The sequence below is a fragment of the Choristoneura fumiferana genome, chromosome 6, assembly GCF_025370935.1.
Source record: "Choristoneura fumiferana chromosome 6, NRCan_CFum_1, whole genome shotgun sequence".
Taxonomy (NCBI): Eukaryota; Metazoa; Arthropoda; class Insecta; order Lepidoptera; family Tortricidae; genus Choristoneura; species Choristoneura fumiferana.
The window spans coordinates 2900912-2915039 of record NC_133477.1 but is presented as its reverse complement, the minus strand read 5'-3'; the positions used below and the strand labels follow the sequence as shown (position 1 = coordinate 2915039).

At 39.1% G+C, this 14128-nt stretch overlaps 1 protein-coding gene across 1 annotated transcript in view; it reads right to left on the bottom strand.

Annotated features, from left to right (window-relative positions):
• Positions 1-2003: 2003 nt before the first annotated feature.
• zip (myosin heavy chain 10) overlaps positions 2004-14128 on the bottom strand; it is a gene marked incomplete at its 3' end in the record, with an annotated part of 62644 nt that continues 50519 nt past the window's right edge. Inside the window, 12 exon segments of the mRNA XM_074088851.1 lie at positions 2004-2171; positions 2492-2725; positions 3276-3525; positions 3935-4081; positions 4587-4754; positions 5356-5526; positions 5907-7246; positions 7335-7541; positions 7852-8074; positions 8239-8331; positions 10044-10067; positions 13186-13307. Coding sequence (XP_073944952.1) covers positions 2004-2171; positions 2492-2725; positions 3276-3525; positions 3935-4081; positions 4587-4754; positions 5356-5526; positions 5907-7246; positions 7335-7541; positions 7852-8074; positions 8239-8331; positions 10044-10067; positions 13186-13307 — 3147 coding nt within the window.

Here is a 14128-nt window from a genome sequence, read left to right as displayed (position 1 = left end):
AATCAACACGCGTTGTTGCGTAAATTATAAAACGCGTACCCGATACTATTAATAAAGTCTGTTGAAAAATAATTAAGTGAAAGTTGCTTCAAACTCAAAGCATTATTGAACAATTGCATACAAACTGCGATAAAAAAAATATGATATTACAAACGTAAAATACGGGCGGCATACACACATAAATGTAATTCATTTACACGGCTCAGGCTTGTTCTGTCTGGCTCCTAAAATGTCTGCTTCTCAAAATGGCCTTCTTCCCATATTGTCAGTTTCCTATGATGTCAACTTCTTATATTGTCTGTTTCCTGAAATGTCTATTTCTCATATTTTTCAGTTTCATGTGATATCTGCTTCTTATATGTCTGTTTCCTGTAAAGTCTGCTTCTCATATTTGTCAGTTTATGAAGATGACTGGCTCCAGTATTGACAGTTTTCTAATATGACTGCTTTCTATAACGTCCGCTTCTCATATAAATAGTATTCCTAGGATCAATTTCCAACAACTTCCATCTGCTACACCTAAATAATTCTAACAATTTTAACCGACTTCAAATTATTTAAATGCTCTAAAAAAGAATAAAATGAACTTTTAATTAAATCAAACCCAACATCAATTCATGACATAAGGTATACAATTTATATCATTTATATGGTATAGAGAAGCGGACATTTTAGGAAACAGGTTTGTAGAACACAAATAGTTGATATTATAAGAAACATACATTGTGGGAATTAGACATCATAATAAGCGGAAATTATAGGAATCAGGCCATTTTTAGAAGTGGACATAATAAGAAGCGAACATTTTAGGAAAGAGCCATCATAGGAAACAAATAGCAGACATTATAGGAAAAACAACGTTTGCTGGAAGAAGGGCATTTTGTGAAGCAGATATTTTAGGAAACAGACAGAACGAACCTGAGCCATTTACACTCAGGCGGTTATTGTAAGATTTGCTGTCTAACTACTTCGTCATAATCATAACCAACTGATTTAGTTGAGGGACGAGTCATTCTAGCTTAGACAAGTTCTTATAGCAAAGACGTTACTGTAAAGTGATTCGTGGCACGGCGCGCGCTCGGTGTTCCCGCACATATGCTGCCAGTAGTCCCTCGCCGAGTGGAACCCCCGACCCTCCTCCTGCGGATACTCCGCCACAGCCATACTGTCATCCTTCGACAACCCAAACTGTACGTTCTTCTGTCTACGCTCTTTGGCCATAGGTCACGCTAACATAATATTAAAACTAAAATAACTTATCACAAATTGTTGTAGAGCTTAGAAAGTTTTTTGACGTTTTTTGTTATGTTGTTGAAAATGGAATGAGGTTTTTGAAGCAACGTCAGCTGTCGTGCGGGCGTGACAGCTGCCGCTGTAAAAAGGTTCTGGTTGGCAGGAAACTACTTAAATAGTATGAATACAATTACTTACAAAACAATTAGTCTGTTAGTCCAGAAAGCGAATTTTATTAGTTGTTTCTCAACGTGGCTGCAAACCAAATGATGTTTTTTTGAATTTATTGAAAACTCGCTGCTGAATTTAAGAACAATACATTTATGACAAATTTCATGTTCTGATATTACAAAAACTTTATCTATTGTAAAGAATTTATTCAAATGTAATACTGCTGCGAAATATTTGAGTACAGTCGAGTTCTTATATTTCTGTGCTAAAATTATCAAAAAATACGTGAACACGACTCTATTTCGAAAATACAAACTGAGACATGGATGCACAGAAAAACCAGAAAAAGAGACCAGCGCTGGGAATCGAACCCAGGCATACATGTGCATGTGCATCCATGTCTCAGTTTGTATTTTCGATATGGTTTCACGGGATACCCGTAAAAGTAACAAATTTGGAGTTGAAATAAAAAATACAAAAAGACTCCAAATAACCAATCACGACTCTATTATCATACTTTTAACATGTTTTAGCATATTTTACCAAGGTAATTTTACCGCTTTACATCCCTATTTGAACAGAGCGGTGGCACTGACCTCCTTTGGCCTTCTTTAACTGCTCGTGCTGTTCCGTCAGCTGCTGCAGCTCTTGGGAGTGCTTGTGGCGCTGCTCCGCGAGGAAGTTCTCGTGCGTGGCGGCTTCTTCTTCGATGCTGCGTTTCAGCACCGCCACCTCTTGCTCGCGCTTCGAACGGAGCTCCTGTTGGGCTGTGGGGGACATGAAATATGTTTAGACTTATTATAAATTAAGATAGCGGACAGAGTGCTGTAAGTTGAAATTGTAAATGTTAAGAGAAGTAGAAATAACACACGATCTAAAAGCGCAAGGCGCCTATATGGCTAAAAAGCGATAATAATACTTCGTTTCCCAGCTAAGTCTGTCAGTACCTAATGCGCTCAAAATTTATCATTGCAAAAAGTTATTGAGGCGCATTTATCTTGGCAATGATAGTCTTTCCCCACCCCACACCAGGGCACGCCATTGGCAGATATGATTAAAGTGGCAGAATTCTGCGTTAGTTACTGACCGGCGGTGGTATCGAGCGAGTCGAGCAGCTCGCTTTTGAGCGCTTCCAGCTCCTCGTTGAGGTCCCGCTTGAGCTTCTCGGCCTTGGTGCGCGCGGCGCGCTCGGCCTCCAGGTCCTCGTGCGCGTCCGCCAGCGCGGACTCGGCCTCGCGCGCCGCCTTCTGCGCGGCCGCGCGTAGGGCTCCTTCCTCGTCCGCGCGGGCCACTGCCACTGCCAGCTCCTCCTCGCGCTTGGCTGGAAATAAAACAGGCTGTTATAAAAAATCAAAATCCAATAGACAATACACACACGTGAAACTACGTCGACCAGGGCTGAAATACGTTCATCTATAAAGTAAAATATAGTTGTAAAATTATTAATTGATAAGACGACGCAGTCACTAGCACCAATATCTGGCACAAGAAAGCGTGCGTAAATATCTAAAATCGCTATTTCTAAGGTCGATAGAGCGTATCGGATATTTTTGCACGCTCTGTTGTGGTAAATATTAATGCACGTGACTGCACAGGCCAAACTATTGCAGTTAGAGACTTGAAGTATTGCGGATATTTTCCTTGAGTATCGTAGAAGTGCACTAAGAGACTTTTCGAAATCCCTACGGCCTACTGGCAAACTAGCCAATTTTTTATTTCCTCAAGAGTGAAACCGCGGCTATGAAAATAGTTTTCAACCAATTTCCTAAACTATCACCACAAATTTCATTTTTTACGCGTGAAGTGGCAACAGCCACAGTTGTATTCACATTGTCACAATTCGTCTCCACAAACCTCAAGCCTTTACTCACCAAGCACAATCTGCAGCTCATCCAACTGCGCCTTCCTCTCGACCAGCTGTTCCTTAACATCCTGGAGTTCAGTCTCCAGCTTGCGTTTAGAGCGGTCCGCCTCCTGCCTGAGCTGATGGTCTTTCAACAGCTTCTCTTCCAGCTCGGCTATGGCCGACTCCTGTTTAGCCTTGAGCTTGCTCAGGTGTTTCGCTTTCTCTTCTTCTTCGGCTAAAGCTTGGGAGAGGTCGTTGGCGCGTTCTTCTAGGATCTAGAAGGGAAGATAGTGTTCAACGTGGTTATTTGAAAGTTAGAAAAATGACGTTAGTATGTACTGTCAAGCAACGTTTCCTTGTTGAATAGCTATGCCAATTCTTTAATTCTAGAGAGATAGCTCCCGGCCCTTTGTTCTCCAGTTCTGTCAACCAGGAGCTTTTGCAAATCTTTCAACAGTCGATGTGCGCCGGGGCCCTATGGATCCAGGGTCACAACGCAGACAGGTATAAAATTGTATAATAGTTAGTCACAAAATTTTCATTACAAATTTAAATGGGATCACCTTTGAAGTATACTCTATCCATCCATACCTACTCTAAAAAGTGATGTGTGTACAAAAAAATAGAAAACGCTTGTCATTTTGTGAACCTAATTAATTGTAGCTTATATTTGTTTTTACGTACCTTCTTTTCTTTGACGAGTTTCTGATTGGTGTCGTCGCTGAGGGCCAAGTCCTCCTCCAACTTCTTGAGCTTAGCGTCGCATTGTACTCTTTCCAGTTGGAGCTTCTGTCTCGCCGCCTCCTCTTCTTCCAATTGCTCTTCCAAATCCTGAATAATATAGTGAGTATCACATAAACTTTTCTCTATGGCGTCTGGAAAAATTCTAATACAATGAATCAGAGAACTACCTTGTCTCACAAGTATGTTTTGAAACGTAAATAGTACGAGTATACCTAGTGCCATCCACGAAGACGCGTGGTTTTGTCAAAATTAGACATTAATGACATTGCAATAAGAACCACGACACGCATCATCGTGAATGACTCTACCTATACTTTACATAAGAATTGGAACTCATCGGAAATACTTTAAAACATCTGAAAACCTGAGCAACCGTTTTCAACCACCCACTTAAAACTTAAGGCCTCCGCCAACTCGAGCGGGTGCTCGGCTTGGCTTTCGCGGCATGCTCGTTTCATGTCATCTAATAGAGCAGCGCTGCGTGAGACGGGTCTCTGTACTATTGGAACCTATTGATACAGCACGCGGCGCGGGCACCCGCGAGACATGGCGGAGGCCCTTAAACAACTTCGCATCTACAAGCGTTCCTTACCTGTATATTGAGCTGCAACCTCTTCTTCTCCTGCTGCAACGCGCTGCATCTCTCCTCCTCTTCTTCAATCCGTCCCTCCAGGTCGTGCAGTAACTCCTCTAACTCCTGCTTCCTGGCAGCGGCGCGCGCTCGGCTCTCCTCCGCCTCAGCACATAGCTCCAACTCCGCCTGCATCATGAAACACCCTCTATACAATCACCAGGACTGCCAGCTCCTAAATCTGACGCAAATGAGTTGATTAGACGGCTTTTGTTTTGGTGTACAAGCTTAGACAGCGAGAAAATGCAGTGGGTGCCATTGTTAACTTCCCGAATTAGCTATTCTGTTACGAAACTGCTGAAAAGATGTCGTAGTTTGAAAACAACGTTTTGTATAAAATAGTTACAGATAATACATTTGGAATTGCAATGGATTAAGGATGTCATATCGTTGTAGATAAGCTACCTCTATACTGTTCTAAAGATAATATGCTAATGATTTGATTAATCCGGTTTATATACACGAGGTATTTGAAACAAGTAATCAACTCTTACCATGCTAAGTATTCACATTATGTATCTACTGAGGCCTAAGATGTTAAGGAGGTCGACATTTACCAAGTGATCTTTGAAAACAAATAACAAAACATCAAGGAGGGATGGGAGTAGGTCATGAGATCCCATGTTTTAAATCTTTTTTTTTAATCGCTTAAAGATCTCGCAACAAAAGCTCACAAGATATAAGTATCAGGCAACATCTCCTAAAGGTCCTCGATACTAGCTGCACTAACCTGGAGCTGTTCAGCCAGCTGCGTCTTCTCGGCGCTGGCCTGCAGGAACTTCTGCTCATACTCCTGGCAGCTCTTCATCTGCGTCTCCAGCTTGTCTCGGATCTGACGGAGCTCGTCCTCCTTTTGGGTCAGTTTCTCCTCCTGCTTCGTCACTTCTAGAAGAGGTTTCACCTGTAATATGCATACATTTTTTTAATCAATGATGATGTTCATAGTACAGCAAAAGCTATCAAAACAATAGATAACTTACGAGCAGCGGTAAAGTAAACCTGCCAAGTTCGCACCATTTTACTGACTACAGTCTAGTAAACAAGTAGGTCTATTTACATAACTTAAGTGTTACAGCGAGGTTATTGCCAAAACACTAGGTCACGTATAATTCTAATTGTGTGTGAATCATAACATAATAAAACGAAAAAGTATGCTGTCAAGGTCTAAACAGGCATCTAGTGAGGCATTTTTCTTGGAAAATAACAGTAAAAATTATGCTGATGGTATTATTTGCTTTGCAAAATTAGTTAAAATTGCAAGATAATAACAAACACACATACCTTGATGTACAATCGCCACCATTGCCAGTTCCGGAGTTTGAGGTACGCCGCGCAATTCCTCTGGATAATCCTGATCGCGTTCAACTGCTGCAGCCTCTTCTGGTAGTTCCGCCTGGCCAGGAACCCTCGGCAGAAGGCCTGGAAGTTCACTATTAAGTCCGTGATCTTGTAATCTCTTTCCTCTTCCAAATGCGCGAGCACTCCAGCTCGGAAGAAGATCTTGGACTGCCCGACGCGGTACAAGTTGTGATCCAGTTCTAGAGCTTCGATCATTTGTTCGCAGGCCTTCTTTCCGTCCATGAAACCTTTGGGTATGATGTTGGGTGTTAGCAGCTCGTAACGCTGCCTGAACTCCTGGAATGGTATACGGTTGGGGAACCCTTGCCGGCATATCCTGATACCTTCCAGCACACCGTTGCACCTGAGCTGGTCTAAGACGAGCGGAGCCTCAATTTTGCCCGCTTTCTTCTCGTGGTTAGGTATGATACACCTGACAAAGTTCGGGTTGGTGTTTCTGAGTGTAGCCATGAGTTTCGTCAGCTGTTCCTTGTATAGTTGGGAGACAGTTCTGAACATGCCTTTTCTGGTCCTGGCACCGAATTGGGTGTCAGTCATGGCCTGTTGCGCCATGCCGACGATTTCCGCGTCCTTCCAGATATGGCACACGAAAGGATCTTGCGAGGACTGTAGGAGAGACACAACGTTCTCGTTCAGTGGGTCCATGTTCTTCATGAGCCATTTCTCAGCTGAGTAGTCGACTTTCCCGGCGTAGTGAATGATCGCAAAGTCGGCAATGCCACGGAAGTCGGTCTTCATGAATTTGGGATGGACGGAGTGTGCGGAAACCAGCTTCTCGACGAAGGTCTTGTCAGTGGCTTTAGGGAACCAGCACTCTTCGTCTAACAAGGCCATAATACCCATGGGCTTGTCTATAAGGTCAATCGTGGGCTGAAGATCCAGGCCGAAGTCAATGAATTTCCACTCAATGCCTTCCCTCTGGTACTCCTCCTGTTCTAGAATGAACATAGTGTGGTTGAAGAGCTGTTGCAGCTTTTCGTTCGTGTAATTGATGCACAGTTGTTCGAAGGAGTTCAGGTCGAAGATTTCGAAACCGGCCATATCGAGAATGCCTATGAAAGAGGCTCCTTGTCTCTTTGTTCTATCAAGTGATCTATTGATCCTGTTAACGAGCCACCTAAAGAGCCGCTCATAGCACGCTTTGCCGATGGCTTCCACTGAGAACTCTACTTGTTCTTTCGTCTGCGCTTTCGTGACGAAGTCGCGACCGACCTTGATCCTCGGCTTAAGGAAAGCCTTTGTCATTTCCGTGACCGAAAGACCTAGAAAGAATGGAAACACGAGTAAATTAGCTGTATTTCATTATCCAATATAACTAGACACAACAAATACTACACAAACGGTACTTACCAAGTAAGTGAGCAATCTTTTGAGCGACAGTGTTGTCTGGTAGCGTGGCCTGGTCAGAGTTCCTCTCCTGCTTGAATTGCATGGATCCAAACAGCAGGGTGGCGGATACTATTCTGAATATCGAGTTAAAGTCCTCAATATTCATACCCATTATATTCATTGATTTGATCGTTGCCTGGAACTCGAGGACATCATCGATGCCCGGTACTGGGAAAGTAACAAATTAAATTAAAAATAACGGAAAAATAACAGTTTCTGCACTATGAGAAACACACAGAAAATGCCAATGGATAGAAATAAGATCGGCCAACAGTTTCAAAACAGACATCATTTCTAGATTTCGTCTGGTTGGTTTAGTAAATTCAGTATGGTTTCGTCACAATTTTTAACACTCTTTTCGCCGCAGATTTTCAGGCATACTTAGTTCTAACCACAGGGCAGAGGATGAGACATGTCTGCGACAAACTCTAGTTGTTCGAGCATAAATGACGTACAAAGTGGCAGAGCAAAAAGATACCTGGTAATGCGGCATTTGAAAGGAAAGGATAGCTCTTTGGGTCTTCGAGGATGTATTCTGCTCGCTGCTGCGGCGTGGCCCCCGTAAGGAGCTGATAGAAAATGTGGAATGTTCTCTCATCTTTCGCTTGTCGTATCGCTCTCGATTTCTCCAGCAGATACGTTTCGATATTCGCGCCGGCGATGTAGCCTGACGCGTCGAAGTTTATCCTAATGAATTTGCCCTGAAATTTGTTAATAAATATAGACATTAAAACACATCCAGAATTAAAAATACAATAAGAATACCAATCTTTGCCGGTTACAATAACTACTGCATATATGAGAACAGAGACTTATCTTTAATTATTCTGTTGATCATGTTTATTGTTAAATAAAATAAACTTACAAATCTGGATGAGTTGTCGTTTTTGACTGTTTTCGCGTTACCGAACGCTTCTAGAATAGGATTAGCCTGCAATAGCTGCTGTTCCAATTCGCCCTGAAACGTAGAAAATAATGTGAACATCATACATTTTATTAAATTAAAGGTGGAGGCGCGAGTGGGTGCATTCAGACAGCGGCAATAAAATCTTAGAAATTTATCCAAAGCCATATTAAACTTAACAATAAAATTAAATAATAATAATAATATAAACTTAATATACATATTTTTAAAACATTGCAACCCCGCTCGTCTCTCCATTTGTACCAAAATCCAGTCCAAAACAGTTAAACACACGACAAAAGCGGGTCTAGGTTTCAATAAGGACAAACACTGAATTACTACTTTACGTATTTCTTTAGCATCAGTTACCTCAAATGTTCCATTGCTCTAGGGGGTTAGCGTGAAATATCAATGGATTTGATATATTAGTTAATGAAACATTGAATCTCAGGGTTTTATTGTATAGAAACACTGGGAAATATACGCTACAAGAGGCATTTTAAAATCGGTGTAAACTAGCAGAAGAATATTTTCTTGATTGTTTACTTAATTTATTAATCTAAAAATACTTTATGTTTAGTACACAATAAGTACACTAACATAATATTAAACCACCAAAACCGAAAAGCGTTTGTAAATATGTACAAATTTCGAAGAATGGCATTATATTAGTAATGCATAATAATTATAGTATGATAATGACATATAATGTTGTTTATGATTACTTATTCACAAAATAACAGCGACACAAATATAAAGCAATACACCTTGTTTATAATATAAATATAACAAATAATGATAGAGGTACATAGCGCAATCAAATATAATTTAGTACTAGTACAACAACTAGCTTTTGATGAACAGATACCAAAAAATAATAGTGTTTGAGGCGTCTCAATTTGTATTCGAATAAAGAGGCATATAAGTACAAATATCAGACATTTTCTACGGGATCTATAGCGTAAGTACCTTTAGACCCAATTAGCAAGGAAGCTTGTGAAGCGTCTCGTTATAATATAATATAACCCGACATTGGCGTTATTTAAGGTTCGATACAAGTTCCACCGCTTAATGTCAAAAATCCAACAGTACTCGATAGAAAAGTCGAATTTATAAATATATGAGTATCAATTTGAGTCATTTAAGATGAGGCACCCGAAAATATAATAAAGCTAGCTCTGCTTATACAATTCGCTCACCAAAATTTTATGTGGTGATGTAGGGACCAAAAGTATAAAATTAATCTTAAAAGTAAATTGACTAAATAAAATCTTCTTATTGAAAATTTTGTAAAAGGTATGAATTCTTAGTTTAACACAAAATAAAATATTTTTGGACGCTTCTTTGTAACTTAAACCTATAAAAAAACATTAATAGTGTTTTCGGATAACCTATTGCAATTTCTTTCGCATACTTTACGTATCTTTCAATTTCAAAAGAAAAATTGCCAGAAAATCTAATGCCTCATTTTAATCATTAGCCATATCAAAAATAAATACAAGAAAAATAGCAAATTAAACGACAATATGTGTGGAGTTCAAAAAGTTGGACACCTTTACCGCCAGTAGTTAATATGAAATTATTTACCAGACAATTGTAGCTTTTTTTTTTGGTAACTACTTCGTAACATGGTCCAACTTGGTGGTCTTCACCCATATCTATATCTCTGAACTGAATAAGTAAATGCAGAAGTCTGAGACAAGCTGTGAAGTTGCGTGAAGGTCGTGCTGATGAAAAGGTGGTGTAGCGTTTGTCACTCAACTTACTATTATTAACTGTGGTGAGGGTCCCTGTAGATTCCGTGGCCAGGTCATCAGAAGAGGAAAATAAAAAAATATACATCAGTGCACATTCAGAAATACATACAAAAGTAAATTAACATATTTCGGCGGCCCAGTCAATAACATAACATTAAGACCAAAGGAATGGAACCTATGGCATGCATTTTTTTTTAAACAACGGAAATGTTATATTATTCTGCGAAGCAATAGGACTCAAATTTAATCGTCTAATTTTGTAAATATAGGTACTTGTGTGGTTGGACCCTAGGATAGTTATAGGATATAGATATCATAGGATACTTCAAGAACTCAATAAACGTCGAGGACAAAGATATGTGACATTATATCGCTTTATTGTGTGGAATAAGGTGCAAAAATATGGTCCTATCTCTGTTCTTGATCGAACCACAATACGGTCGAGGAAACTAAATCCCGTACCAGGAAACTTTCCAAAGTAAATTCATGATTGTTTCTTTGACGAAAGTATGGAATATCAACGTGACCAATGCAGCGAAAAGATTTAATCCTGGAATGCGATTCAGTTTTTTCTACTTTAAGTACATACTCGTAGTACCACAAGTGACCATCAAGCATGAAGGTGTATTCCAAATTGTCACTATTTCATTTGTGGCTTTTATTTACATTCGCATATTTTAGTACATTCGCCTATACTAATGATAATGATCAGTTAACACTATGATGCCGAATGGACTTGTATAGACAAACCTTCGTTTTGATTATACTATATGTTCGAGCAACTACGGAGTATCGTACTATTTGGGTCAGTTAAGATCTAGCAGAGTTTTTTTACAGCGAGGTGTGTCAATTCTACCAGAATCTCCATATATTCTTCCCCATGGAAGATGAACGGTAAACAAGGAGACACGGTCAATACTACAGCTCTATTATGCATCTTCAGAGAGAACGACCATCATCAGTTTTTATACAGTTCCTCGCGAGCCACCCATAAAAAAGTTTGCCTAAGTCTACGCACATTTTGACAATCAGCTGAAAAAAAAATTGATAACAGTACAATTTCTTGATGCGCAGTATCGGTAAAAGAATATTTTATGTTTCAATATTTTGAATTTTGATCTGTCCATGTACTGTGTACGTAATTTGATCAGACGATTTGCTGAATTTCATAAAACGACACAAACTGAAAATGGATTGTGATTTAAAAAATACCCAGTATTCTCAAGAAATAGAAGAATCTACAACATATCCTGCGCATATTTTCAAAAAGTTTGTCTTTCTAAAAAAACAAATCCAAAAAAGGACTTACTGAGCGTTCAAAACCTAATGCAACTACTACCTGTTCGAGGAAGGGTACGATTTAGCGGTTCTATAACAGATAGGTATATACAGGAACTTAGTCAAAAGCTTACTGTTACTACACCTTACCCTCACGCGATAGTCGAACCAATAGACTTGAGAGTGCTTGACAAAACAAAAGAGTACATAAAAATAATAAAATTTGCAAATTGTTTATCATCAATACCAATAAAAAAATGTTTAACAGACTCGACAAATATTGTTCGTAAGCAACGTCTGCATGCAGGTGACCCTGCAGTACAAACATTACGAAACGCATTCTTTCACATAAAAGCTTTTCTGCCTTATTTGGTCTTATTATTATTATTATTCCCCCTAATGGCGGCCATAAGGCTTGGGCCAATGTCAGTTACGATGACAGGGTTGCGGTTTATTCTGCAGAACGCCAACAGTTTGACAGGAGCAAGAAAATAATTTTGAAAATAAAAATGCGTTTTAGTCAAGTCCACTGTCATTTTGACGCTACGTAGAGTTGGTACATTCGTATACCAACAGTTTTATTTTAATTTAACACACTAAGGTTTCTACTGAATTTGTTACTGCAAGACCGTATTTGTCGACCCTCAATGTACGACAATAATCCATTATAAAATTGTACTAAAGTATCAGATTTTCGTCCATTACGGGTCGTATATTAATCGCATCATTTCTATAAAGACATTCACTCCTGAAAAGACTAGACTTGGATACTATGGGTAACGTGTATTTTGTATTTAGTTTACAGACAACCCGTTAATTTATTTTCACATTTTTCCACTCACTAGTACCCGTCGTCATTTAAAGTTACGCAATTTATGCAAAGCTATACTCGGCTATCAGACATCTTTACCCTAACCGGGTACAATTTATGCGCAGGGGCACTTAATCGATCCTTGTCACAATAAAACGTATATGGGGTAATTACGCGAGGTGTGAAATCAGTAACTAACCAATTATTAAAAATATTCCAAACTCAATTCATTCGAATGCAATAAAATTTCGACTTGTGTGGAAACACACTTTTAAACCTCGTAATACCAAAATTGAATAAGTTATGCTTTTTCATGATACCTACTCATTTTGTTGACTACACTATGTAAAATTTAGTACACTTTTTTCTTGTGAAAATCGGTAGCACTTTTGTTTCTCAACAGTAATAATCCGAAATTTCCAAAATATCAGCATATTTTTCTGAATCTGCCCAAATGTCAAATTTCATTGATCGTTATTCTATTTGATATAGAATGGAAAAACGTTACGTTAAATAAAAGCTTAAGAAAAGCATTACAAGAAAACTTGAGTCATCAACGAATATTTATTTTTCTAAGCCGAGTTGTCGGCTGATGTTGTTTTATCTCTGTAAACTTAGTTCAAGAAGTATAAATATCGGCCAGCTGTTAGAGAATGACTAAATTCTTAGTAAAAAGCTCATCAAATAGTTACTTAAAATGTATGATTATGTGCTCACCAAAAACAAAAACCTAAATATCAATATCAGTCTTACTTCGTCGTTGTAAGTAGTCAGCACTAGTTGCGGCAATTCTTTATATCACTTTCAAACAATAATTTTCGAATGTTACGTTCTCAAAAATCTATTCCCTGATAGGTACTAATAATGCCTACTAGAGAACGGTAACCAGGTCATAAACAAAATAAGAAACAAAAGTTACCAATATACATAGAACTCGCATCAAACTTGTGTTATCTATCATTGAATGGGCACCTTAACTTCAGTCATCAATGTCATCATAATCAGGTGAAAGATGCGAACAAAACTGCATATGACTTCTATAGGTTGGAATGAACCCCTTACCGCTCCGGATCCTTTTGGTTTGGAAGCGGCGACGTACGCGAGGTACTGTATGACTTTTTTTGTGTTCTCTGTCTTGCCAGCGCCTGATTCTCCTGTGCAGAGTATGGACTGGTCTTCGCGATCTGGAAAGCCAAACAAAGATCATGAGGTATAATGTAGTGAATATAGTCTGTTTATATGCGAATACTAGGAAGAAAAAGACTGGGTAGAAGTTATCTAAATAATAAGATAGTACCTGGGCGACCGAGCTCCGCTCGGGCTAAAATTCGGTAACCAGCGTTTTCCCAGAGATAAATCATGCAAACCAAATTTCATCGAAATCATTGGATCCGTTTCCGAGATTCTGATTTTATATATACAAGAGTTGCTCGTTGAAAGGTATCAGATAGATAGATTAATTCAGGTGACTGTACGTACAACACTCATGAGTATTCATGCCTAATACACATGATACTTAATAATATTGTTGTGTCTTGTGTAGTGTTGTCTATTGTTGTGTTGTGAATAAATGTATTTCTTTCTTTCTTTCTCATCATCACGCTGTCATAAGGTCCAGGAATAGTCATTGTTAGGCTAGTTTAGTTTGTTACGACTGCACTAGAACTAAAATAGAAATTAAAAGACGGACTATAAAGGCATTCTCTACTAGTCCAGCGTTCAAGAGCAGTTTCCATTTTCAAACGGTAAAGTAAAGCAAAGTCCAAGCGCAAACTACGTCTCTAAGATCTCTATTTCAGTATTATCCTCAAAGAAAACCAGTCGCCAATCGTTAAGCATTATACGACACCAGTATCAAGTATGCTAGGAAGCATCCGCAACAAAACATTTGTATACGATTCGCCTCACTCTAACATCTTCGCGTACCTTTGTTTACTATAGACACTGTTACGACATTCCGTAGGCGTTTCCTGTCGTACCTGGTTGTTAGTGTTTGATACCATGT